General features: G+C 43.5%; 1 protein-coding gene across 2 annotated transcripts in view; it reads right to left on the bottom strand.

The window, feature by feature from the left end:
• YTHDC1 (YTH domain containing 1) overlaps positions 1 to 26,310 on the bottom strand; it is a 34,399-nt gene extending 8,089 nt beyond the window's left edge. Inside the window, exons 1-11 of one of the 2 annotated variants that reach the window (XM_045018233.1) lie at positions 26,052 to 26,310; positions 18,666 to 18,767; positions 17,737 to 18,065; positions 17,247 to 17,601; positions 15,702 to 15,791; positions 15,185 to 15,238; positions 14,504 to 14,598; positions 3,515 to 3,623; positions 3,287 to 3,404; positions 1,967 to 2,051; positions 287 to 453 (exon numbers count right to left, since the gene is read on the bottom strand). In XM_045018233.1, coding sequence (XP_044874168.1) covers positions 287 to 453; positions 1,967 to 2,051; positions 3,287 to 3,404; positions 3,515 to 3,623; positions 14,504 to 14,598; positions 15,185 to 15,238; positions 15,702 to 15,791; positions 17,247 to 17,601; positions 17,737 to 18,065; positions 18,666 to 18,767; positions 26,052 to 26,079 — 1,532 coding nt within the window. In that variant the 5' untranslated portion in view covers positions 26,080 to 26,310. The remainder of the gene's footprint in view (positions 1 to 286; positions 454 to 1,966; positions 2,052 to 3,286; positions 3,405 to 3,514; positions 3,624 to 14,503; positions 14,599 to 15,184; positions 15,239 to 15,701; positions 15,792 to 17,246; positions 17,602 to 17,736; positions 18,066 to 18,665; positions 18,768 to 26,051) is intronic. The other variant, XM_045018234.1, reaches the window with a different exon arrangement.
• Between the last annotated feature and the right edge of the window lie 701 nt (positions 26,311 to 27,011).

Genomic DNA, 27,011 nt, shown 5'->3' with positions numbered 1-27,011 from the left:
GACATTACATGTTGTGTTATCTGTATAAAAGATCTAGTCTAAACTAGAGAGCTTTATTTATTTAAGGACTACTTTTCTGCAAAAGCAAAGATCCCCATTTTCCTCTTGAAATATGACAGATCGGGGGACAATGTGAAATCCTCAATGAAGCCACAAACTCGTCCATGCAGCTTGATTTGAGGATTTTCTCTCTTCTTTATCGCAGGGAAAGCTTTGATGAATCACATTCCTCCATCACGTTATTCTGATACATGTGCCTATTATCAGTCCAAAGAACGTTTCTAACCTTCCCACGTCCCGGACTGGTTCTCGACGGGATGGACGTCCTCTTGATCGGGGCTGTGAATGCATTCGTCGCTTGTGCCGCATTTTATGAATGACTTGATACAAGTCAATGCTTTCATCAGGAGGGAATAGGAGACAAAGCTGGGTTCCACATTCAAGCTCAATTTCCTAGAATTAGTTAGAAGTTAAACAGTGATTTACAAGCTGAAAACAGGGACCATCTCCCATTAATTACTTTTGCCAGGTACAGCAACACTTTGAGGAGGAGACTTCAATCCCACAAAATAATGAGCACAATACAGTTTCATTAGCTTCAGTGCTTCAGGGGATATTTAGCATCATCATAAAACAGCCCTATGCTGGGGACACAACTTCCTAACAGATATTCAGGTCAGCTTCATCTCATTATTGTTTAAAGTTGAAAGAGTTTTTTGTAATCACATAAAATTAAGGAAAATAATCACCACGTACCTTAATCAGTTTACACTGTAGTCTGGAATATATGGATGATAATCCCACAAGCATGGTGAAGCAGATTTATTTTCAAGAATTAAATGTTATCCAAACTCAGTGAAAGAGCCACAGGTAGTTTGTGAAAGTGAGGTTTAATTTTTGTAATTACTGTATAATATGTTTCTAGCATATAAGGCAATTTGTTACAGCTAACTTAATGCATACATTTTAATTACACGTTACCTGAATATACTGGAATATTCTCTCCAAAGATTCAGCAATTTCATATAATCATTTTTAAAAGGGATTGACTGCAATTCTACCAACAGGTGGACAGAAAATATTTTTGTTTTAAACATTTGTTTAGCCATTTAAAGGGCAACTGTTAAAGAATCAGATAAAATTCCTTTAAACAGTATTACTAATTTTAAAAAGCACTCTGATTTGCAATGTCCATTTGCTTTTTGTAAATTATTAATTTTGAACAGTAAAATCAGATAGTTCTACTGCCTCTAGAGTCACTTTTACAATTCATCTTGTACATAGGAACAACGTGTTTGGATCTACCACACTGCAGGGGAATATTTAACCCCCATCCTCCCTCAAAACAAAACAAATTGTTTTTTAAATAAATACAAAATCAACATGAATGGTTTTAAAGTGTTTTTAAATAAAGCCTAAATTACTGGAGTTGACAGTGTCCATTTCAGTGTATTCTCAAATATCTGGTAGAACTAAGAGGTACCAGCTTGCATTTTAAAGGTGTGCCTATTATAATGGTCGAATCTGTGTCAGAAGAAACTTAATACATAAGGCAAACGCAGTGCAAAAGACTGAAAGCACCAGAACTTGTTCTAAAAAGCACAATACTCTGATACAAAGTGAAAGTTATACTACCACAAAAACTTAACAAAGTTTGCTACATTGCAACTTTGAAATGTTACAAAGTTTGTTAGCAGGGATTGCTGCTAGTCACATTATATCCAGACCAAAATTGCTGATAATTTGCTTAACCTAACTGCAACAAACTTACTTTTGCAATTCTGCTCCCTCTCCAGTACTAGAGAAATCAACCTTGCCCCACATATGCCCTAGTCAATGAAAGCTGTGCTGCAAAGTTGAATAGTTATAGGAGCTTAAAAGTTATCACATCTTGAGTAAGTTTATCTAATCATGTCTTTTGTTTCTCTTTATTACTAAAGGCATTCATTAAAAAAAATTGACAAACCTGTCCGTCACGTCCAATCTTTACTGGTTTATGTTCATTCCAAGGATTGGTCAGGTGAGCAGATTTAGTGAAGGGTAATTCACGCCTAAATATGCAAGTGGTATCGTTTATAGTTATTTTGTCTATTAGTTTAAAAAATGCATACAATAGGACATTAAGTACTGTATAACCTCATTAATTTGCTCCACAACATGATCCTTTGTGAATTACAGATTTAAGAATGCATGCATTTAGACATCTGTAATTCAATATTGTGTAGTTCAGACTATACTAGTCTTTTTTTTTACAAAAAAACAAAACCAACAAAAAAAAAAAACCCAAACCCACACACATGACCAACAATTTTAGCACTGAGACCTCTCACTACAGCACTCTGCTATTTAACCTCTGAGATGAAAAGAGCATGTACTAATTTATAAATGTTGGTTAGCAAGGTTCCATTGTATAGATAAGACTATTAGCGTTCAGTGTGCTGCTAAATAACAGAAGTTCCAACTCTGATGTACTGCTGCCTAAAATGCTAACGCATATAAATCTGGTAACTTTTGAATTCTGGTGGGTACAATTCTCTAGAATTTTATCTGAGGCAAGTGGCAGTAGCATAACATCTTTGAGGATGCATTAGATTATTGGATAATCACTGAAGGAAATTTCCTACATATGCTACCTGAACTTGGTCTGTCTTGCTAATGTTTGTTTTATGACCTTTTAGCAGGTGCATCCTATCACTTTACCTACTGTTTTACATCAGATATGCATAATTTATTCCATCCAAAAAGGAGCATCTATTCTTTCCGACCTGGCCTTCATTTTCTGAGGCAGTAGCATCTTTTCTGCTTAACCAGACCCTATGGTACAAAACACTTCCCGTTTGAGTTTTTATTCTGCTCTCCAGGGCTAAGAGTCCAGAACATTTCAAAGGAACACTTTGTTTTATAAAAGGAAGATTTTAAGATAACTACAAACAAATGCTTCTAATTTCAGTTTATTAGGCTACTGGAAAAAAAACCCGCTCAGTTAAAAATCCCTGTATAAAATGTTTAGGACTATGCAAACCAAAAAGCATTTGCTATAGCAATCTCACTTATTGGAAGGAGTCCCAAACCCAGCTATAGTAATAATGGGGCAGATTTTTCCCCATTTAAGTGAATTTTCAGAAGGGGCACAACCAAACAGATAGAATGAATGGAGACAATGTATTTTCTACTTACGAATGAAAGTTAGAAATAGTGTTGAGATTGAGATTCCTACTTATTAGACTTGCCACAATAGCATTTGTAGTATACAAATGCTCCCATTTAAAAGAACAGAAATATTTACCTGCAAATCCAGTCAATTTTAAAGACACCTCCCAACATTTTAGCATTCATTCCTGCAGGCAGAACCCAGTGTATTGGGGATCCTCCATGATGGGATTCAGATGAGAGCCTTGCAAATCCTAGAGGAGTCGAAATAGCAAAGGGTAACAGAACAACTTCTTAAAAAACAAAACAAAAAACAAAAACCCACACCACCAACACACCACACATCAAATGTACTTTCATTTACCTTGGAATTTTCCACTTTCTCTCACAGAAAATATTAAAACAACACTTCTTGCTGCTCTAAATGCAGCATTAAGCTTCTTCTCATTCACTGGCAGAGTTGACCAAACACCCTACAAAAAAAAACCAAGGGAAATGTACACAAGTCAGCCACTGCAAGGAACTGTTCATTAACTCAATAGTTTAAAAGATTTAAAAGGGGAGGAAAAAGGCCACGCTAGTAGTCTGGAAGAAAATACTGTGGGGCAGCTGTATTGGAGACCTAATGGTATTGCCAACCCCCGTGTTAAAAAGTCATGAGATTTAAAAATTAGTCTCATATTTAAGCCAATGTGTTGGTTCTCTGCCTTCAGGTTTTTGAGTTTTTAGGGTGCACCCAGGTCATCAAGTTTTTCTCTGCAACAATGACAGCAAGAAATTTAGTTTTTATTTAAAAAAAGATTCTCACATAACCTGACTCCAGGAGGTGGGGCTTTAAGTTTAACACCAAATATCAAGAGACTTATGATAATTTAAAAAAAAACAACAAAACAAAATCACAAGATTGGCAACACTGGGATGATAGAGCTGAAGCATACTGTAGAGAGGCCATAGTGTCAGGGGGAGAGCTCTGCCAGCAGTGTTTTTCAGACTTTGCTTCAATTACTGCACTGAATGCGTTAGATGCTAGCCCGTGCCTAAGGCACAGAAGAGCAGTTACTTTACATATAAAGACTGCAAGTAAAGTAATAGTGCTCAAGAATCTGAGCAGTGAATGTGCTGTTGCCAGCTCGAAGACAGCAGAAAAGCAAAGGTGCAGAGCACCCACAGCTATGACTTTCCACAGTCCAAGCCCAAAGTTAAAACCCGACTGCAAAGGATTTAATTTTAAGCTTCATTTGATGGTTTTACTTTTTCAATTTATTTTAGCACAGTTTAATTAAAAAAAAAAAAAAGGGAAGAGGCCTCTTGCCCCACCCAAACCGGGTAACACATTGTACTGACTTTTTCCTGTATTTCTTTTCCACATTATTGCCAACGTGTAATGTGCAAATACAAACTGCCCAATCGTCCTCTGTGTAAGTGGAAAGACAGCTGAGCTGCCCCTGTGGCAGCATCTCTTTCAGCCTAGAAGGGTGATCTGGAGGGCAGGCAACAGGGTGGCCAGAGAGATGCACCATCCCCACCATTTTCCACATGTTATTCAGAGTAGACACATATACAGCCAGAGACTACAGGTCTGTGCCCCCCTCCAACCCAGCCTATCACATGGGTGTAGTTAAATTCCCATTTTAAAAGGGAAGTGGAAGTCTCAAGGCAGCTGATGGCTTCAGAAGCCATGGCAGTAAAAGACCCTATTACCAAGAATCAGTGATCCAGCCCAGTGCCTTATTCTACAATGGGGCAAACTCTGCCCCTCAGTGAAATGGTGAAAACCCTGCACACGGAACTCCACAAGTTTCTCTCTGACAGGAAGCAATGAGAACTTATTTCCTTTCTGAACAGTCTGCTCCCTGTTCCACTCTTATTAAGTGAGGCTACAATCCACGCTGTATTTTAACCGTTTACTCAGGCCTGGTCTACACCAGGGGCGGGGGGAGAATCGATCTAAGTTACGCAAGTTGACGTACTTAGACCTACTCGCTGCAGTGTCTTCACTGCGGTGAGTCAACTGCTGCCGCTCCCCCATCGACTCTGCCTGCGCCTCTTGCGGCGGTGGAGTACAGGAATAGACAGGAGAGCGCTCAGGGATCAATTTAGCGCATCTAGACTAGACGCGCCCGCTAACTCGGCGGGTAGTGTAGACATACCCTCAGTGAGGGATAAATTACCTTGCAAGAAAAGCAGACTGAACAGACAGGAAAGGTCAAACTTGGAAGCCTAAAACTAGGCACCTAAATAACATGTGGTCTGATTTCACAGATTCTGAGCACGCCAGCTTACATTAAACAAACTTCAGATACTAAAGTTTTTAAACTGATGAAGTGTCCACATATATACACATATGCACCCCATGACAACTATTGAAACTAACTGCATTAATATGAAATATCCTCCAAATCAAAAGTCATGATGTACCACACATCTAGCAATGCAGGAACTGTGCACTGAATACATTTAGTAACCAAAGAGAGGCTATGTTCCAAATTTTTTAAGAAGTTCTGAGAGATTAAGCTCTTTCCAGAAAGGACTTTGTTCTGTGTTTGTTTAGCACCTAGCACAACGCCTGGTCCATCACCGGGGCTCCCAGGAGCCACAACAATAATGATATTAATATTAAATACCCCATTTTTCCCCTAGATGCCCAGACAAGTTTTTTAAAAAGTTATATTTGAAATACATTTCTTGTAGCATGTCAAATGTTGCTCCAAAAAGAAGTCAGTTACCTGGAGCTAGAGATTCTTTGAGATGTGTGGTCCCTATCTGTATTCCACTGGGGGTTATATGCATACACCTCATGCACCTGGAGCTTTTGAAAGTACTGTAGTAGCATCTGCCAGTTTGCGCATGTGCTCTTGCTCTGCCTCATGGTTTCGACTGAGGCACTCAGGGGGGGGGTGGACTGACTGAGCCTTTAGTTCCTTCAACGCAAATCAAACAGATCTGCAGCAGAGGGAAAAAAGGGTGGGACTGGACTACAGATAGGGACCACACATCTCGGAAAAACCTCCGGTTACAGGTAAGTAACTTCCTCCTCTTCTTCAAATGGTAGTCCCTATTGCATTCCACAGAGGGTGACTAACAAGCAGTACCTAGTCAGGAGGAGGGTGCAAGGAAAAATGACAGAACCGTGGAATGGAGAAATGCCACACTGAACGAGGCATCTGCAGCAGAGTCTTGCACCAGGGTGAAATGGGGAAAAAAGGTAAAGGTATGTACTCAACTCCATGTGGCTGCTCTACATATATCCATGAGTGGCATGTTGTGAAGCATGGCCGTAGTTGATGCCTGTGCTCTCATGGAGTGGGCTCATACCTCAAGGGGTGGAGACAGCCCCGGTAAGTGATAAGAGCATGAAACCCACTTAGAAATCCTCCGAGTGGAGATGGCCTGCCCCTTAATCCTTTCCCGTTATAGTGACTAAGAATCCCGGGGGACTTCCTGAACGGCTTAGTCCTCTGCAGGTAAAAGACCAGGGCCCTACAGACATCAAGGGAGTGAAGATATGTGGCTTCGGAAAGAAGGCCATACATGTATGGGTTGGTTGAGGTGAAAGCGGGAAACCACATTGGCAGAAAGTTGGGATGCAAGCACTGGGAAACTTTGTCCTTATGGAACATGGTGAAGAGAGCGGGGCGGTCCACCATCATGGCCCCCAGTTCGCCTATCTTTCTTGCAGAGGTAACAGCTGCCAGGAAAACAACCTTCACAGAGAGAAGAAAAAGGAAACAGGAGGCCGGAGGTTCGAAGGGTGATTTCATCAATGCTGTGAGGACAAGGTTGAGGTTCAGGGTAGGGCTGCTGATTAATCGCAGTTAACTCAAAAAAAAAAAATCAATCATGATTAATCTGACTGTTAAACAATAGAATACAAATAGAAATTTAAATATTTTTGATGTTTTTCTACATTTTCAAATATATTGATTTAAATTGCAACAGACTACAAAGTATCCGGTGCTCACTTTATATTATTTTTTATTACAAATATTTGCACTGTAAAAATTATAAAAGAAATAATATTTTTCAATGTACCTCATAACAAGTACAGTAGTACAATCTCTATCATGAAAGAGCAACTTAAAAATTTAGTTTGTTACAGAACTGCATTAAAAAATAAAACAATGTAAAATTTAGAGCCTAAAAAGTCTACTCAGTCCTACTTCGTGTTCAGCCAATTACGAAGAGAAACAAGTTTGTTTACATTTATGGGAGATAATGCTGCCCACTTCTTAATTACAGCGTCACCTGAAAGTGAGAACAGGCATTCACATGGCACTGTTGTAGATGGCGTAGTAAGGTATTTACGTCCCAGATGCGCTAAAGATTCATATGCCTCTTCATGATTTGGCCATTGTTCCAGAGGACATGCTTCCATGCTGATGCTCGTTTTAAAAAAAAAAGCATTAATTAAATTCTTGACTGAACTCCTTGGGGGAGAACTGTATGTCTCCTGTTGTGTTTTATTCATTCTGCCATTTATTTCATGTTATAGCAGTTTCGGATGATGACTCAGCACATGTTCATTTTAAGAACACTTTCACTGCAAATTTGACAAAATGCAGATACCAATGTGAAATTTCTAAAGATAATTACAGCACTCAACCCAAGATTTAAGAAGCTGAAGTGCCTTCCAAAATCTGAGAGGGATGAGATGTGGAGCATGCTTTCAGAAATCTTAAAAGAGTAACACTCCGAAGCAGAAACTACAGAACCCATATCACCAAAAACAGAAAATCAGCCTTCTGCTGGTCTACATCTGACTCAGATGATGAAAATGAACATGAGTCGGTCCACTCTACTTTGGATTGTAATCAAGCAGAACCCGTCATCGGCACGGACGCATGTCCTCTGGAATGGTGGTTGACGCATCAAGGGACATAGGAATCTTTAGCACATCTGGCATATAGATATCTTGCGACGCCGGCTACAACAGTGCCATGTGAACGCCTGTTCTCACTTTCAGGTGACGCTGTAATTAAGAAGTGGGCAGCATTATCTCCCATAAATGTAAACAAACTTGTTTCTCTTCGCAATTGGCTGAACACGAAGTAGGACTGAGTAGACTTTTTAGGCTCTAAAGTTGTATATTGTTTTATTTTTTAATGCAGGTTTTGTTTGTACATAATTCTACACTTGTAAGTTCAACTTTCATGATAAAGAAATTGCACTACAGTATATGTATTAGGTGAACTGAAAAATACTTTGTTTTTTTACAGTGTAAATATCTGTAATAAAAAATAAGGTGGGCACTGTACACTTTGTATTGTGTTGTAATTGAAACCAACATATTTGAAAATGTAGAAAACATCCAAAATATTTAAATAAATGGTATTCTATTACTGTTTAATCACATGATTAATCACGATTAATTTTTTTTAATCGCTTGACAGCCTTAGTTCTGGCGAACGATGGGATGAATGGGAGGACGTGAGGCCCTTCCAGAACCTTGCAATTAATATGTGAGTGAAAACCAAGTGCCCCTCCACAGGAGTGTGGAAAGCACTAAATGGCTGCTACGTGTATCTTGATCTTGATAAGAGTTGAGTTCCGACACTTTCAGGGACAGGAGATATTTCAAGAGAAGAGGAATGCCCATTGCCTCAGGGGCAAGCCCTTTCTGCAGGGCCTAGGAGGCAAAATGTTTCCTCTTGGATTGGTAGGATCGCCAAGTGGATTCTTTCCTACTACTTGCAAGAATGTCTTGTACAGTCAATGAGCACTCCTGTTCTAGTCAAGATGCCCATCCAAAAACCAGGGTGTCAAGTGAAGCGCCTGCGGATCAGGATATCTGATCCTGCTGTTGTGTGGTGAGAGCAGCTCTGGGAATGTTGGTAACAAAAATGAAGTATGGTTTGACAGGTGGAGAATAAGAAGAAATCACAACTAGAGAGGCCAGGCCAGGGCGATCAGGATGACAGTCACACTCTCCCCTGTGGAATCTTGGGGAGGACCCAGGGCAGGAGACATAGGTTAGAGAAGGCATAACTGAACTGGTCTGACCAGCAGATGACTAGGGTGTAACCTTGGAAACAGGCTCCGAACCTGTCCCGGAACAGTACTGTTTGCATTCGGTGCTGGCACGGGAGGCAAAGAGATCCTTGGTCAGAGTCACCCAACAGCCAAAAATGCCTGTTACCACGGAATTGTTTAGCTCCCATTTGTGGTCAGCCATGAAATTCCTGCTGAGAACATCCACAAATCACATTCCGAGTCCCCAGGAGATAAACCACTGACAACAGGATACTGTGTGTGATGCCTCCACACACAGTGCTGGTGACCTTGTACTCCCTTGATTGTTTATGTAAGTAAATGGTGGTGGTGAAGTCTAACATAATGAGAACATGACGGGAGTGGATGTATGGGAGAAATACACGACATGCTCTCCTTACTGCCCCAAGTTCTAGGATGGTGATGTGCAACCAGGATTCCCAAGCACTCCAAGTCCCTTGAATCATGTGTTCGCCAATGTGGGTGCACCATCCACCGACTGATGAGTCTGTAATGGAGCATCATGGTTAGAGAGTGCAGAAGGAAAGGCATCCAGGTGCAAACCTGAGCTGGCTCTGTCTACCACCAAAGGGAGAAAGAACCTTGGGAAGGAACAGTCAGTAGGGTGTCCATGGAATGGAGCATTATGGAACAGGCTCTCTGGTGCCACAGCTGTAGACAGAAGAAGCAAAAAAGCATGAAGGTGGTGGCATATGTGCATGCCACTATGTGGCCAAGAAGGGAAAGGCAAGTTCTGGCCAGAAGAGAAGGATTGGAAGTCACTCTAGTAATCAGTTGCAGTAGGGTCAGGAACCTGTCCTCTGGTAGGCAGGTACATGCAGAGACTGTCTTGATGAGTGCCCCAATGAATTTCAGGAACTGTGTGGGGTTCACTGTTGATTTTTATATGTTTACACTCACGCCCAGGGAGGATAGGAGAAGCAGCAGCAGGGAAGTCAGTACTCGAGCCTCCCATCTGGACTGCACTACGACCAGAGAGTCATTGAGATGAGGACCCCTTGACACCAGAGATGGGCCGCCACTACAGAGAAAGCTGCTGACAACAGGATACTGTGTGTGATCCACAAACTCCAGAGGCGAACTGTTTCCACACACAGTGCTGGTGACCTTGTGCCCCCTTGCTTGTTTATGTAGTAAACAGTGGCGGTGTTGTATGACATGACAAGAACATGACAGGAAGAGCTGAAGGACAGTGGTGAGCCTGAACGGTAGAACTCTGTACTGGAAGTGCCAAGGGCCCATTGTAAATCTCAAGAACCATCTGTGGGTTGGGTGGATACCTACGTGGAAGTAAGCATCTTGCTGTATACCATATGCCTCTTTCAAGAGGAATATGATGGCTGCGAGAATGAGCACATAAAACTTTGGCTTGCATATGAAGTGGTTAAGACCACGGAGATCTAGGATTTGTCTCCTTCCCCTCTTTTTTTTGGGTACCAGGAAATAGGTGGAGTAGAACCCTGCACCCTGAAAGGTCATGCGAAGAGGCTCTATCGCCCCTCTCTGCAGTCCACCTCTAAGGCGCGGATACTATTGTGAGTCTCATCTAAGAGGTGGGATTGGGACGGGGGATGTGGATGAGGTAGCACTGTGAACTTGATCATATAGTATGTTGAACCTCACACAGGATTCACTTGTCCATTGTTATTGCACTCCAGGCTGGTAGAAAGAGTGCTAGACAGCCCCGAAAGGAGTGGGTTGTATGAATTGTGGGGTGCAAGATGGCTCTCTAACAGCACAAAAAATTATTGCTTACACCAAGATTGAGTGTGATGTCAAAGCCTGAGCTGATGGACCATGCGGACAGAGCCGTTGGATCTTCAGACACTTATGGGGAGGCTCATAGGGTTGCTGATGGAAGAACTGAAGAGCTCGGTGCCATTGTGCAGGAAATGGATGATAGAATTTGCACGTGGGTGTATAAATACCCAGTGATCATAGGGTGGATCTGGGGCAGGGGTTCTCAAACTGGGGGTCGTGACCCCTCAGGGGGGTGTCAGTTATTATATGGGGGAGTCGCAAGCTGTCAGCCTGCACCCCAAACCCCGCTTTGCATCCAGCATTTATAATGGTGTTAAATATATTTTAAAAAGTGGTTTTAATTGATAAGGGGGGGGTTGCACTCAGAGGCTTACTATGTGAAAGGGGTCACCAGTACAAAAGTTTGAGAACCACTGTTCTAGAGTCTTTGAGGGATTGCAGGGAATCATCAGTGTTCTAGCTGAAGAGGTGAGATTCATCAAAAGGGAGATCCTCAATTAAGTTCTGCACCTCCCCTGGGAAACAACATGAATGCAGCCAGGATTCCCTCTCCACAACGATGCCTGTAGCCACAGTGCATGAAGATGGGTCCACTGAATCCACCATGGCCTGAAGCGTTGTCCGGGTGACCAGTTTGCCTTCTTTTAAAATAGCCTGGAAGCAGGCATGAGCCTGCTAGGGAAGCTTGATCATAATTCAAAAAGTCATATTTTGTCAGTAACGCCAAACAATTAGAGATACAAAACTGAAGGCTGGCTGAAGAAAAGACCTTACAATCTAGGCGGTCCAAAATCTCTCTTACCCTCCTTGTCTGTTGGAGTGGAACATGGGTGTTGCTGCCTGGCCCGTTGAGTAGCTACCTGAATAACCAGGGAATTGGAGGTTAGTGGGGCTGAGAAAGCAGAAACTTAGACCCTTTGTTGGTACACGGTATCTTTTTATGTCTCTTTTGGGGTGGGTATGCAAGTGGCCAGGGTATGCCAGTATGGGCCGGTTGGAAAACCACTCTGGATGGTACCAATACACGCATCAAGTAACTGGTGTTGGCTGTCCTGTACCTCCTCCAGTGGAATGTGGAGGGCAGCAGCCACCCTATGTAACAGTCCCTGGAACTGGTGACAGTCGTTCGGAGGAGGAGGAAGGAGTCCACAACACTGCCATATCTGGAGATGAGGGGAACTACTCTGGATCTGACAGAGTCGGACTAACCAGTGCATTTTCCAACCCCAGGCCCAAACATCTACTCGATGAAGGACAGAGTGGCGAGATAGGGGAACTCCTCTTGGGCAGATCAGGAAGGTTCCATGGTCATATACTGGAGCCAAGACCCCCAGTATGGCCAACCAGGAGGATACTACGGTCGCTACAGGGGTCCCCATGGACTGGGGTACCAGTGGCTCCTGTGCTGAGGAAAGGGAGGATATTGCCACTGAGCTCATGGAGCTTTTGGGTACTCATGCCGATGGAATGGAAGAGGCAGATCATGTGTTCCGAGTCCTCAGACACGGATCAGTCAGATCCTTGTTCGAATAGTGCTGCCATCAGAACGAGTGGATCCAGGTGAGTTGCAGGGATGTGCTCAGGAACACGACCCAAAGATGGCAAGTCCAATGCAGAGGAACGGGGTCTCTTATGGGGCAAATGTACCGGGAGACATGGCAATGTAATCTCATCCAGGACAAACAGTTCATGAGGTCCAGGAGCTGACTCGAGCCTCCCCACTGTCAGTGACATGCATTCCACAGATGGAACCGGGGATGGAATGGAGGACTGCCTCAGAACCAACAATTCCTGTGAGTTTGGAGATACCGATCCAGAAAGAATATGTGGCTCTGTAACCGGGACTGGCAGATCCAGTGTTCTATGCAACTTCTTGTCATGTTTGTGAGCCTTGGAATGCTCCACTTCTCCATGCCTGGAACTCATGGAGAATGCAACATCCTTCTTGGGCTTTGAGGCAGAATTACTGTCATGCTTATGCACATGCTTCCTTGCCTCATGGCGTGGCCCCCTGCACGGGATCTGTAGTGCTCATACCAGCAGAACCGGACTGGAGCTCAACGGTAGAAGACATGTTCCTCAACTGCTCAGGCCGATGTACCGGGGTGGTGGGAGTGTTTTCCCCAGCGTGGATCTGAGTGTGGCCTCATGGCAACCTCTATGAGGTGCTTCTTGAGGCGGAGAGTCTGGCCTTCCCAGGTATGGGCTGGGAGCAGAGGCAGATACTGCACCTCAGTGCGACGTGCAGATCTTGAACCCTGGTGTCTTTGGCCTAATCCAATACCCAGGCCTACGTGCTGGGGGAGGGAGTGTTAGGGAGGCAGTTAGCTGGTAAAAAGGCATCCAAAGTCCTTAGCATCCTAAAAACTACTTCTAACACTAAATCTGCCACAGCAATAGAATCATAGAACATCAGGGTTGGAAGGGACCTCAGGAGATCTAGTCCAACCCCCTGCTCAAAGCAAGACCAATCCCCAGACAGATTTTTGCCCCAGATCCCCAAATGGCCCCCTCAAGGACTGAACTCATAACCCTGGGTTTAGCAGGCCACTGCTCAAACCACTGAGCTATCCCTCCCCCTAACTATATGTAAGAGTAAAACAGTCTTTTTTCTGTATTTAGGAAAATGCATCACAAGAGACAGGAGATAGAAGAGGCTCCAACTCAGACCATGTGGCGGTGAGAAGGAACTAAGGGTGCAGTCGTTATGCCCGGCCCTTTTATTGCCTTGGTTGACACCATGAGGCAGAGACAAGGGCGCACATGGACCAGCAGACACTACTACTTTCAAAAGCTACAGCTCAGAGAGCTCGGTGCATGCATATAACCCCCAGTGCAATACAGATAGAAGTTCTTCTTCAAATGATGGTCCTTATTTTCCTGACTGACTTCCTACATGACCATACTCCAAAACACAGAATCATCGGACTGGAAGGGACCTCAAGAGGTCATCTAGTCCAGTACCCTGCACTCAAGACAGGAGTAAGTATTATCTAGACATATGAATACACAAACATTAAACTGATTCTTTAATACAATAACCTAAATTTTTCTTTTGCCAAAATTTAATATTAAGAGGATCTTGTCACAGGAGTAACGGACATCAACTCAGGCACTCAGTTTTTCGTTTGTTTTCCTTGGAATTACATACAGATCAAACTCTCACCATGTACTGAAAGAGGTATATTTAGAGGCCAGAATCTGGCTGAAGCTTCCCAGCTGAGATACCCCTGGCAAGGGAAGAGAATAACTCAGGTGGCATAAAGTTGGCTGGGCCTGCTGCCATGCCATCCATCACCAACTGCCCTCTTGATATAGGAGGCGTCTCAGTGGTACATAAAAACTACTCTAATTCTCATCTGGCATACAGTCGTTAGTAATTACAGCCTGCTGGCATAAGTTAAGAGCAGTCAACGAGCTGCTCTAATTTGTGTTGGTGCCACAGCAGCTACAATTTGAGAATTAGGAAGCTAAAAACAGGTTTGCAATTTTGGCACAGGAAATAATATGGGCTTGAGTGTCAGTCCCTTTCTGTACTAAGCTTCATGATAAAAAAATCAGTTTCAGGAAAAGTTTGACGTACCTTAGCTTTGGCAAGTGAGACATTTTCATGGTTGTTACTCTTGATGAGAAAAAATCTTGCATCTTGGAGAATATATTTAAGTTTACTGGTTTGGTCTGAAAAACAAATTTTAAATAAGCTCAAGTTTAAACTTTTAAAAATTATTTCCACTAGGTAGTGGATGTTTATTTTAAGGCCCTCCCAACCCCTACCTAAATCAAGAGTTAAAACCTTCCACCCCCAGCTGCAACCTTGAAATCTATGCCAAAGAGCACGCAATGCCAAGCTTTTATTTAAAAAAATAAAATAAAAATTAAAACTTAACTTCAGATAAAAATCAAACATAGCCTAGTGATGTTCCGATATACTTGTACCCCAGCTTACAGCGCCAGGATAGGTAATGTGAAACATTTGCATCAGGCATTGTTGAATAGAGTACTGTTAAATACATTCCCCTTTTCAAGTAAAAGCATCTCATTGCTACTTTGCTGCTCCTGCAACAAGCAAAGAATTGACATGTTTTTTGCACCTCTAATGACATGCAAAAATAAATCAGGATGGAGATGCATCACTGTTTACACTCACAAATCAAGTATTCAGATTGTTATATCGGAACATTACCACTTCGACATAACATAATGAATGGACAGAGACAATGGCTTGTGATGGGGCATGCATTAAAAATTCAAATTTAAATGATACCTTTTTGGACAGCACGAACGGAAGATGATAATTTCTCATGCTTCTTTTCTGAACCTGTGTTTAGCCAAAGTACATTTGTTCAGATTGAGCCTTGATAGAAATAAGATACAATTTCTACAGCCTTGTCACATACAATTTTCATTCATGACAAATTATTCCTCCTGGCGCGCACCCACACACACAAAAATACTGCTCAATGTGCACGAGTGTTTTGTTTTAGTTTTTTGGGTTGTTTTGGTTGTTTTTGTTTGAACAGTTTCCTACTCAGAAAACTAGTCACTGAATCATCATCTTCCAAGTTTTTTTAAAAAGTGAAAATTCCACTTAAGCAACAGAATAGCATTAAAAGTAACAAGAAAGCCTACTTCCCCAAAATTATCCACACAGAACATGCCAAAAGTCAATACAAAATTAACAATTAAAATATTAAGCTGCATACCCCACAAATTTCTACAGTGTTCACATTTCAAGATTTGATACAAGTCAGCATGACAGGCAGTAAAAGGAAAACAAATACCTGCATATGATTCTGATGCAGAACTTCCACTTCTATCAAAAACAATTGGAGAGATACCTCTAGCTCTCTTCCTTTCCTTCTTTTTCTCATCTAAAAATCCCAAAACAAAGATAAGCAGTACTGTAAATATCACACATGGAAGACAAAAATGGATGAAAGCACTGGCAACAAACAAGTGTGATTTGTGATAACTACAAGGGTATATGGTTCTAACAAGATTTAGGTTTCTGTCCTAAGTCCCTCCTCAAATATCATGTACAATAATTTACCCTAATTTTCAAACTTGTAGCTCATGAGGGAAAGGTAAACAGCAAGAAATCTGCAAGTTCCATACAAAGTTTAAGATACAGAAGTGATTCACTAGGTTTGGGGCGGCTTTAGTTCTTCTCTCCAATGCTTTAGAAATTTGCAGTGACGCTACTCTCTGTATCTGAAAGCTCAGAAAAGTGATAGAAGTAATAATAAATAAAAAAAACCCACTGGGGAACATTGTCAATAGGTCTCTTTTCCCCTAAAAGTTAAATTATACCTCAAACTTTTTTCTTGGGGGAAAAAATTACTACACCTTTTTATTTTTTTAGGCTGTTTTCACTCTCTAACTCCAAATACCAAGGCTGGCCCACCTGTGCCTAAACTACTCAGGAGGACCAGCTATGAAGCTCTCAATACAAGGAAGCTATATGACAGAAACCCTTTTTAACAAGATTGTAGGCATGCTTCTCATCAAAATCAAACAACAATAAAGAAATGCCATCAAGTGATCTCTCCATTGAGCAAAATTATATGATCTTTTTCAAGATTTCATCCACCCTTCCAAGTTAGTCTATACCAAAAGAACCAAGTAGTCAATAAATTTAGCAGCACTCCATAAAAAGGGCTTAATTTATTCTTAAATTCTGAGAGGAATTTAATATTCCTGAAAATTAAACACTAGCAGAAAAAGCGAGAACCAGGCATGGTGCAGGCAGTTGCCATGCAATTTTCTTAAGTCCTTATTTCCCCAATTATTTTGATCCTGGACTCCTCATCATTCCAAGTTGTGTGGTGTTCCCTCAAAATGAATGAGAACACTAAATGCATTTTTACCAAGACCCACCCATGTTATCTCTCTCACACCTTTGGAGAAATTGCTAAGGCAATAGCCTCACTATTCCACCCAGCCACACATCTAGATTTATATTGAACTTCTTGCCATCAACTTTAAAAGATAAATCATAAGCGAATCTATATAAGAAGTGTCAAGTAGTACTGACTGTAGTAGCTGTAAGTGTTAAACCAGCAAAGCCAAATCCAGTTCATCTACAGCAATTTGAGCCTAGTATAGTGGAAAGTCATTATTTCCAGGCAAGCCTTAGTACTAATGTTCCATTATATTGTCTTGCTGTAAAAATTCACTTAAAACAACAACAAATCACCTGATGACCAAAGTCAAAGCTAATCCTCACTAGCACAAGTCAAAAAGAAGAAGTCAACCTTGAAATATCAGTATATTTACAACAAGTAAGAAAAATCAGATATCAAGTAGTATAATAAGAAGCAATCTACCTGAAGCATCCGAGCCGGAACCAGATCTGACTGACCCATCTGTGAAGGATGCGGATTCAGAATCAGAATCACTGGCTTCACTTCGTGTGTCATAGTCATTTCCTTCCTTTTGATCTCTCTCATCTTGTTCATATTCTTCTTCCTCCTCCTCCCCCTCTTCTTCTACCTCTTCATCCTCCTCCCCTTCATCATCTTCCTCTTCTTCCATTCCTTCCTCCTCATTTTCTGTGTTCCCTTGCTCAGAGGAACCGCTGCTGCCAGTCTCATGTTCTGAGCCATATTCCTCAGAGTTCACCTCTTCTTTAGAAGAATGGCTGGATCTGCTCAGTCTTCTATCTACGTCGTGCCTAATTCTCTGATGTTCAAAGAGAAAATCAATCAGCAGTCATAGAACACATTGTCTGGATGCACAAAGTGCCTTAAGAGAATGTGCCTTATAAAAGCCTCAAACAAATTGTTTTATTTCTAAGGCTGCAATAACTTTTACTACCTCAGAACCATCTGGTGTGGAAGACTTTGCCCTTCTGTCAACATCTCTTTTCCTCATGCAAGTCTTTTCAAGTTGTCCTTTATATGGTTCCCTTGAACTGCTGCTTGACATACGGGTCTTTCGATCATCTGGGCGCTTGTTTCTATCAGACCTCTGATATTCCTCATTCTTGTACTCCGACAGTGGCTTTCCTTTTGTACTCACCATTCTTTTATTATTGCTAACTGATGAGCTAGGCGGCTTTGGAATCATTTGCCTTGATGAATGCATAGAAGGCTTCTGTCTTTTGCTTTCAGCACTTTCCATCCTGTCACTTTTTCTTTTTGACCCTTAAATAAAGACCAATAGAGACCAAGTTCAAAGTTATTTTACACATCAGATCAGAAGACTTTTTTACATTTGATAGTATTTCTCCTTAAAATCAGCTTTACTGTCTTGAAGTTTCAGTTCCAAAGCACTCTTAAAAATAATTAACCTTTCAAGTTTATAGCATTTCACAAATATTAAGTCCTTAACTTCCCAGTCACACTCATGTTTTCCATATTGAAAGACAAGAAACTCATGCTGAAAGGCTAAGTGACAAGAGCAAGGCCAAACAAAGTTACTAGCAGAGCAAGGACTGGAAAAGAGGACTTCCTTGTTCCTACTCCTGTATTCAGTTTACTAGACCAAAAAAATAATTTGTAAGATATCAGCTATATCTGCTGAAAACCCAGATTCACTGTGATCGTCAGCTAAAGAGAAGCCCTACTTTATTATGTTTGTTCATAAGGTCAGAGATTACATTATAAGCACAGTTGCACAAAAAACGTTTGGGATTCCATTACCCGGGTTATGAACATTGTCACCTTGCAGACTTTAATCACCTTGCCCAGTAAAATTTTGCTGTCTACTTTTTAGCAAGATATCTGAGTAGTAAAGCCACATACCCTTTTTCTCATTTTTATCTTGCTCACTATCAGGATTATACAGCTCATCATCTTGGTCTGGAGCATCAGTCAAAATGTCATCCAGAACATTCAGTTCACCATCTGAAAATAATATACATAAATTACAAATATTATTGACAATAATCCATTTTGAAGAAATTCTCTGAAAGTGTTTGTAACCAGCATTAGTTTTTATAATGTCATTAAATTTACGAATGCATTAACACATCAATGAAAACTTTACAGCTTTTCAATTTCCTCCTTGACTTTAGCTTCAAGTCTCAACCAAATTCAACCTGAGAGTGCTGCAAGGTGAGAGCATCAACCTTTTTGAGGGTCAAAGTCCAGCTCACTTCTGTGATAAGGTCTCTGCCAAAGAGAGGGATTATGGGACTTCAAGTCATAATTCATGGAAACTGCATGCTGCCATCAAAGCCTGCGAATAACAAAAATTCCAAACCAAGGAAAGCAGCAAAGGGAGATGGTAGAACTTAATGACTCTGTCAAGGAGACTGGGGAAAGGCAGGAGGGCTTATCTTGTCAAAGGAAAAGTGCTTAAGGGAAACACATGCAAAAGAGCCTGGCAAGGAGCCAAAGGTCTGTTTGAGAGCCCTACATGAAGAGAAGTAGAAGTCTGCAAGAGAAAGAAGTGTCTGTTCAGACTCTGATGATGCTCTGGTCACAGTTTTGAACTCCATTAGCCAGGGGTCACAGACACCAGACGCTTCTCTACCAGGAATACAGCCTTTCGCTCTGAAAGTTCTACACGAACTAAGCAAGAAGGGAGGCTGTCTGAACAGAGTGGACTAATAACGTATCAAGGGGTCACTGAGAGCTGGGATCAAGTTCCCAGCATGCAACTTTCTCTGTCCCATAATTCACACTTTTATTTTAAAGAGAGATTCCACAAACCCACATGGCACTGTCAACCCCCTAACTGAAGGATGAAGTCTGCACAACTGGGTATAGTCTCATGAATGTTGCAAATACAGGACACATTATCCTCCAATATTATCAGAGATGCAGGAAGAACCACAACAATGGGGAACATGATGATTTTTTTCAAGGACAGACTGCTGATGGGCATAGTGAAAAACAATTCAAGGCTGTTGGTGGCATTCGTGAAGCAGCTGCAGATGTCGGTGCACCAATTCTGGGCCCAAGAAATGAACACTGACTGGTGGGATCACACCACAATCAAGGTTTGGGATGACTAGAAGTAGCTGCAGAACTCTAGGATGCAGAAGGCCACATTCCTGGATCTGTGTGCAGAGCTCACCCCTCCAGTGGATGAACAACAAATGAGACAGTTCAGGAGCGAGTGATGATTGCACTATGAAAGCTTGCAATGCCAGATTGCTACTGGTCAGTGAGAAATCATTAGAGAGTTGGAAAATCCTCAGTGGGGGCGGTTTTCATGCAAGTGTGTAGGGTCATTAATCATGTCCTGCTATGCAGGTCTGTGACTCTCCACAATGTGCAGGACGTCATGATTGAATTTGCAGCAATGGGGCTGCTGAACTGTGCTGGGACAAACAAACGGCATGCCTACCCCTATTTTGGCAACACCACCTTGCCACAGAGTACATCAACAGAAAGGGTGCAAGTCTTGATGGATCACCTGGGACGTTTCACTGATATCGGTGTGGGCTGGTCAGGGAAGGTGCATTGTGCTTGCAACTTTAAGAACACAGGACTGTTCAGAAAGTTGCAAGCAGGGACATCCTTTCCTGACTGGTGCATTACGACTGGTGATGTAGAAATACCAGCAGTAATCCTGAGGGACCCATCATACCACATGCTCCTCTGGCTCCTGAAGCCATATACCAGCCACCTTGACAACACCAAAGAAAGATTCAACTACCAGCTCAGCAGGTGCTGAATGACAGTTGTGCTTTTGAAGGCATATTGGTGTTATTTATTCACTGTGATACAATCTTGTGAGAGAAATACCCCAACACTGATAGCTGCCTGTTGTGTCCTGCATAATATTTGTGAGACAAAGGGGGAAAAGCTGCTGCCAGGGTAGAGACAGGAGCAGCTGTCTGGTGAGTTTGAACTGTCAGACACAATGACTATTAGAGGAGCTCAATGTGGAGCTTTGAAGTTGAGGGAGGCTTTGAAAGAGCACTTTAACAGTCTGCCATAGTAGTGTGATGTGACAGAGTGTGCTCTACGTAGCCCTGAAATTCTGGGGCCTGTTAAGAATTGTGTAGGGCTTGGTGTATACTTACACCCCTGTCATCCAATGAATTATTCTGTTCTCCTCTACCTTTATACACTTTCACTGACACTATGAATTATGTGGTGCTTACTGTACATTTACACATGACTAAGGTGTTTTCTTGAACCTAAGAGATCTGTGGTGCTATACACTTACAAGTATTGAGTGATCTGAGTACTGCTATACATTCTGCAGAACATGAACGAATAAAGATGAGTATCTTCAAAAACAAATTAATTGACTAACAAAAGCAGTGAAAAAAGTGCTAAAAAGGATAATACAATACAAACTTTATATTTAGAATGGCAGCAAACAATTTTGTCCATTTCAGTGCAGAAATGCAGTCAATTTTAGCGAGATATACACCAACCCATGCCTTGAATGCAACAGTAAGTGAAGGAGACATCCCTGACGCCTGCCCTGCATCTGAAAGTATCTGGAAATATCTTGCCTCTTTCCCTCGGCAGTACAAAGCTTTATGGAGGTCTTTGCCAGAAAAGACTAGATTTGCTGTACTCACTTATCATCAAGAAGATACTGAGTGCATTCTTGAAGGAAATGGTCTGGGGAAGGTTTTGGGGAAAGACCATAGAGTCCTACCAAATAATGCTGAGGACTCCTGTGTTTGAGGCAATCAGGAGCCAAGCAGAATCAGAAGGGCCCTACTCTCCAAAACTAGCCTGTGTGCCTGTTTCAGAAGATTCTGAACTGCACAATAATCAGAGGTTTTGCTGTTTAGGGTTCAGGGACTTGCAACTCTTCCATTTCTGAGGGAAAAGAATCCACACATTCTGATTCTGTCCTTACTGGACATGTCTGAATCCAAACTTATTAGTATAAGCACTTGCCCTCTAGAGTAGGAGGGGTGGAAAAGGAAAATATAGTCTAGCTTTGCTATAGTATTTGAGACACCCTTTTGCCAAAGAAGCTCCCTATGTCACACAGCAGGTCCTCAAGCTCTAGTTACTGTGTACTAAAGTCTGACAGAAGCAGACACTTGTCTCTGTAGGCACCTAAGCCCAAGGCTGATGTTCTTGCTGCTGTTACCAACAAATGACATGAGAACCACATACCTGCTTGTGTAAGTGCTCATAAAATCTGTCAGAATTCTTTGTGCTTTTCCACAATGGTACACACCCTCTTCCATAGCTTGAGATGAGCTTTGTCCAGAAAGAATAGGTAGTTTGCAACAAAATCTGTTGCCACTGTCGCCCAACAAAATATTTTCCAGGGATATGTTAGCATTTTAATTCTCAGTCTAGGGAAGCCAAGCAGCAAGTCTCAAATCTTAGCCCTGGCCATAGCGCACTGCCATCAGGCTTGTGGTGAAGCAGCAGCATCCCCAAACAAGTTGTATTTTTGCTTACGTCACTTTAGCAATATCCACAGTGGAGAAACAATGCTATCACAACTCCTTCACCAACTGGCTCAGAACTGGGCGCAGGGGTATTGCAAACTTAAAGGGTGATTGTTCCACAGTTAGCTCTTTCAGGAAACCCCCAGGGCTGGACAGGAACCAAATTATAATTGGTGACTTTAGTCATCTATCCTAAAATGTGTGGAAAGGTTGATCTTCCACAGGTGTTCCTTGTCTTTTTCCTCTGTGGATGTACATTTGGTTCTGAATCTCCAGTTTCCCGAACAGCCAAAGAGCACTTCTTCTGTTCAACAGAGCTCCCCAACCCACCGATTACATGGTGCTACCTCAATGCGTATGTGTATGAGAGATAGCCAGCACTGCCAAAGCAACTGGTGACACCAGCTGCCTCAGTAACCACAAGTAGTACCACTGATAAGAATCACCACTAGCTCAGGTTGTATTAAGACATGTTTCAGATACACTTCTATGGCACCAAGCTTTCAACCAGCCCTAGTACAGGACACCGCTTTGAAGCCCTGTGAACAGTTAAAAAGCACATAATGCAATCAAAGCAATCTACATAAATCACATAATCAGCCAACAATAGCTCTAGCTATTGTCTCCTAGGATATGCAAGCTCCTTCAACCCATGCAACCCTGCTATTAAGATAGTGATTGCTGCAGGCCTTGTATGTAGTAACTGGTAGGCAGAGAATGAGCAATAATGGTTGTAAGCTGGGGTATAACCCTTTTGGTGCTTGACTAGGGATATGGCTACACTACAAAATTATGTTGACCTAAGTTACACTGACATACAGCCACCACAATTATGAAGTTGCTTTTACGGGTCCACGCTACGTTCCATGCATTGGTGGTGCATGTCCTAACTAGGAGCACTTGGACCAATTTAAATGTCCATGTGGGGCATTGTGTGATGGCTTCTGAAAGCCAGCAACATTCAATGTAAGCAATGCAGTGTGTTTACCTAACACTACTGCGTCTCGAGTTATTAAGTCGGCATAGGAGAGAATTACATTGGCAGAAGCAAGATTTTAGTGTAGAAACTTACAGATTTAGGTTGCTGTAAACTGCCTTGTGTCAACCTAACTCTGTAAGGTAGACCAGGGCTAAGGCTTGTTTTTGACACATTCAGATCTGTTATGCTCAACCAGTACACAATCCGGATTTCAGAGTGGTAGTCCTGTTAGTCTGCATCAGCAAGAACAATGAGGAGTCCTTGTGGCACCTTAGAGATGAACAAATTTATTTGTGCATAAGCTTTTGTGGGCTAGGAGCCACAAGGACTCCTAATTGTTTTCACAATCCAGTTTAAATAGCTCCTCCCAGTGTTGATGGACCTGAACATACCACCCATAACAGAATTTGTATCTGCTGAGTATTCTCAGAGCATCGGACTTATAACCTTACCAGTGCTATTAGGTAATAGGTAATAATTGGAGATATACCAATCTCCTAGAACTGGAAGGGACCTTGAAAGGTCATTGAGTCCAGCCCCCTGCCTTCACTAGCAGGACCAATTTTTGCCCCAGATCCCTAAGTGGCCCCCTCAAGGATTGAACTCACAACCCTAGGTTTAGCAGGCCAATGCTCAAACCACTGAGCTATCCCTCCCCCCATGCATGGGTATACTATTATTACAGTATACCCATGCATGACTTGCAGTTTAAAGACCTAGTTAAACTAATACTTTTTTAAAAAATAATTCTTACATATGTTACCAATTGTGTACTAAAGTATTAAAACTAGAAAAAAACCCATCAACATGTTTGCTTTTTACTCAGCACTGAACAGTAAAAAATGAAATTTATCAATTTTCCTTTTCACTTATCATACATTTGCCGTAACATTTGGTTTGCAAATGCTATGAGAAATTTATAAAAGCTTGCATTTACAATTCCTAAACCGAGGGAATATATTAACCTGGCAATATAACTTTTTACATACTATATCAGCAAGTACACATGCATATGGCAGTAAGCATCATCAGAGCACTTGGAACTATCATATTGCAGTATTGGTTCCAAAAGGCAAAGAAGCAGACAGACACCAGAGGAGATGGCACGACTGGAGACAAAGCTCACAATTCCCTTTTGATGTCTGAATGTGATGTAGTAAGTAGTACTAACATGCACATGTCTCATTGTCATTACCATCACTTTGTATAGCCATGCTCATCCTTTGAGCAACACTAAGGAAGTTAGAGAGAGAAAAGGCTGGGTTGAGTACCTAGCTAATTCTGCCAACCACAGGACTGTTCCCTTTGGTATACTGCTTATAGGAAAACCCCAAGAGTTACAAACATCAGAATTATGAACTGATCAGTCAACCACCTCATTTAGAACCAGAAGTACACAATCAGGCAGCAGCAGAGACAAAAAAAAACAAATATAGTACAGTACTGTGTTAGGTTTCAGAGTAGCAGCCGTGTTAGTCTGTAGCCGCAAAAAGAACAGGAGTACTTGTGGCACCTCAGAGACTAACAAAGGGAGGAGGGATAGCTCAGTGGTTTGAGCAGTGGCCTGCTAAACCCAGGGTTGTGAGTTCAATCCTTGAGGGGGCCATTTAGGGATCTGGGGCAAAAATCTGTCTGGGGACTGGTCCTGCTTTGAGCAGGGGGTTGGACAAGATGACCCCCTGAGGTCCCTTCCAACCCTGATAGTCTATAAGAAATTTATTTGAGCATAAGCTTTCGTGGGCTACAGCCCACTTCTTCAGATGTAGCCCACAAAAGCTTATGCTCAAATAAATGTGTTAGTCTCTAAGGGGCCACAAGTAAACAAGGGCATGCAGAGCAATGGCTGCCCCCTTCCCCTCCAAGGCATCACTGCATGATGGGGTAATCTGACATGCATACAGTACAAATAAAGGTTAAAGTAGTGGCTATTTCAACCTCAGGGCAGTAACACATTACAGGTCTGTCTCATCTTACACTGGGGTTACGTTCCGCAGTCAGCACGTAAAACGAAAATCACCTATAGTCCAAGTTACATTGAGTGTAATGGTGGGCGGAATTGCCCGCACTACAGAAACAGTATTTAAATTGTTATTTTTCTCCCCTTTTTTTGTTTTTTTTTCCTTTATTGTTTTTGCCGACGGAGTAAAGCTGAAATCGCGCATTTTAAATGCGCCTAAGATGCAACAGACCTGTAAACAAGTCTAATAGAGCAAATTATGTATACAGCCCACCCAAGGATTTCACACATAGATCTACATGCAGTTCCTTCATCCCTGGAATACAGTTGACACTTCAGAAGAAAATTATGAACGAGTTTTGTAATTAGTTAAATTTATTCTGGTAAAACCAAAATGAAAAATCTCCACACCCCTCCCCTCCCACCGCAGGGCAGCTGACCCCCCCAAGCTAGTCCCACCGCATCCCCTACATCCCCCACAGGACAAGTGAGCCCCTCAGCCAGTCCCTCCCCCCCCCGTAGAGGGCAACTGACCCCTCCCCCCGCAGCCAGTGCCCCCCACCAACCCCTCCCCCCCACAGCCAGTGCCCCCCACCAATCCTCCGCCCCCCCTCCCCGCCAGTCCCCCCACCTCCTATCCGCCCCCGCAGGGCAGCCAGTCCCCCCCCCCGCAGCCAATCTCCGCACCAATCTCTCCCCCCACCACAGCCAGTCCCCCCCACTCCCTCCCCCCGCAGCCAGTCCCCCCACCTCCTGTCCGCCCCCGCAGGGCAGCCAACCCCCCCCACGAAACCATCCACCCCTTCCCGTAAGGGCCCCCCTCCCCCACGCAGGGCAGCGAGGCCCCGCCCCCCGGTGTTGCCCGCTACCTTTCTCCTCCCGGCTGTCCGCCGCCATCCCGCCGCCTCCCCTCAGGGGCCGGCCGCCTCGCGCTCTGCTCACAGCGCCGGCGAGGTGGGACGCTGGGGCGCGGGGCGGGGCGCTGGGGCGCGCTGCAGAGGCGGGCGCGGAAAGAGACAGGGCTGCGGGGTCCCGCTGCAGGCCGGGCCGGGCCGCGCCGCCGAACCTCTGGCTAGGGAGCCCCTAAGATGGAGGCTGCTTCCTGCGCGAAACAATCCCCCTCCCACCATGCACCGCTTTGTTTACGCTTCTGGCGTCACAATGCGGACTGCGTGTGAGCTCATCGCGTAGAGGCCGCCCGGAAGGGCTCCGGGACATCGGGTGAGGCAGGCCCTAGCACGTGACTCTACAGGGCGCCCGCCGCCGCCATCTTGCGCCGGGCTGGTGTGTCTGCCCCGCCCGCGCGCTCCCCGCCGGGAGCGGTGCTGGAGGGCGGCTGGGCCGGGGGCAGGAGAGTTGGGGCTGTTCGAGCCTCAGCGCAGAGGCGTGAGCGGCGGGTACCGGCCTGGGCCATTCCCCAGGGCTCGCAGCCCCCCCCCCCCCCCGAGCTGCTCCCGGGGGTACTGCGCGAGGCCGGAGTTCGCAGACGTTGATGTGCGGGTAGCGCCCGCCCCCCCCGGAAATGGGCTGCAGAGATGTTGGCCGCCACTAGGGGCTGGGAGGGTTCCCCTGCGGGAGCCTCTGCGGGCCTGGGACTCAGCGTCAGGCTGTTTCTGCTGGATCCCTGGGCGGAGAGTCGGGGGAGGGAGGGCACAGCTGGCCTCTGGTAGGGGAGGTGGTCTGAGTGTCTGAGCTGGGGGGTCATGGCTGGACTTTGGGGAAAGTGGGTGTGTCTGACACCCCCCCCCATGCCTCCCCGATGGTCTCTGGCAGGGTGGAGGGGGCAGAGAAGTAGGTTGTTGTAGGGTTTTCTTTACCTCTCTACTCCT

Source organism: Mauremys mutica, chromosome 5 (genome assembly GCF_020497125.1).
Source record: "Mauremys mutica isolate MM-2020 ecotype Southern chromosome 5, ASM2049712v1, whole genome shotgun sequence".
Classification (NCBI taxonomy): Eukaryota; Metazoa; Chordata; order Testudines; family Geoemydidae; genus Mauremys; species Mauremys mutica.
The sequence above is the reverse complement of the archived record's forward strand: the minus strand, read 5'-3'. Positions and strand labels throughout refer to the sequence as shown.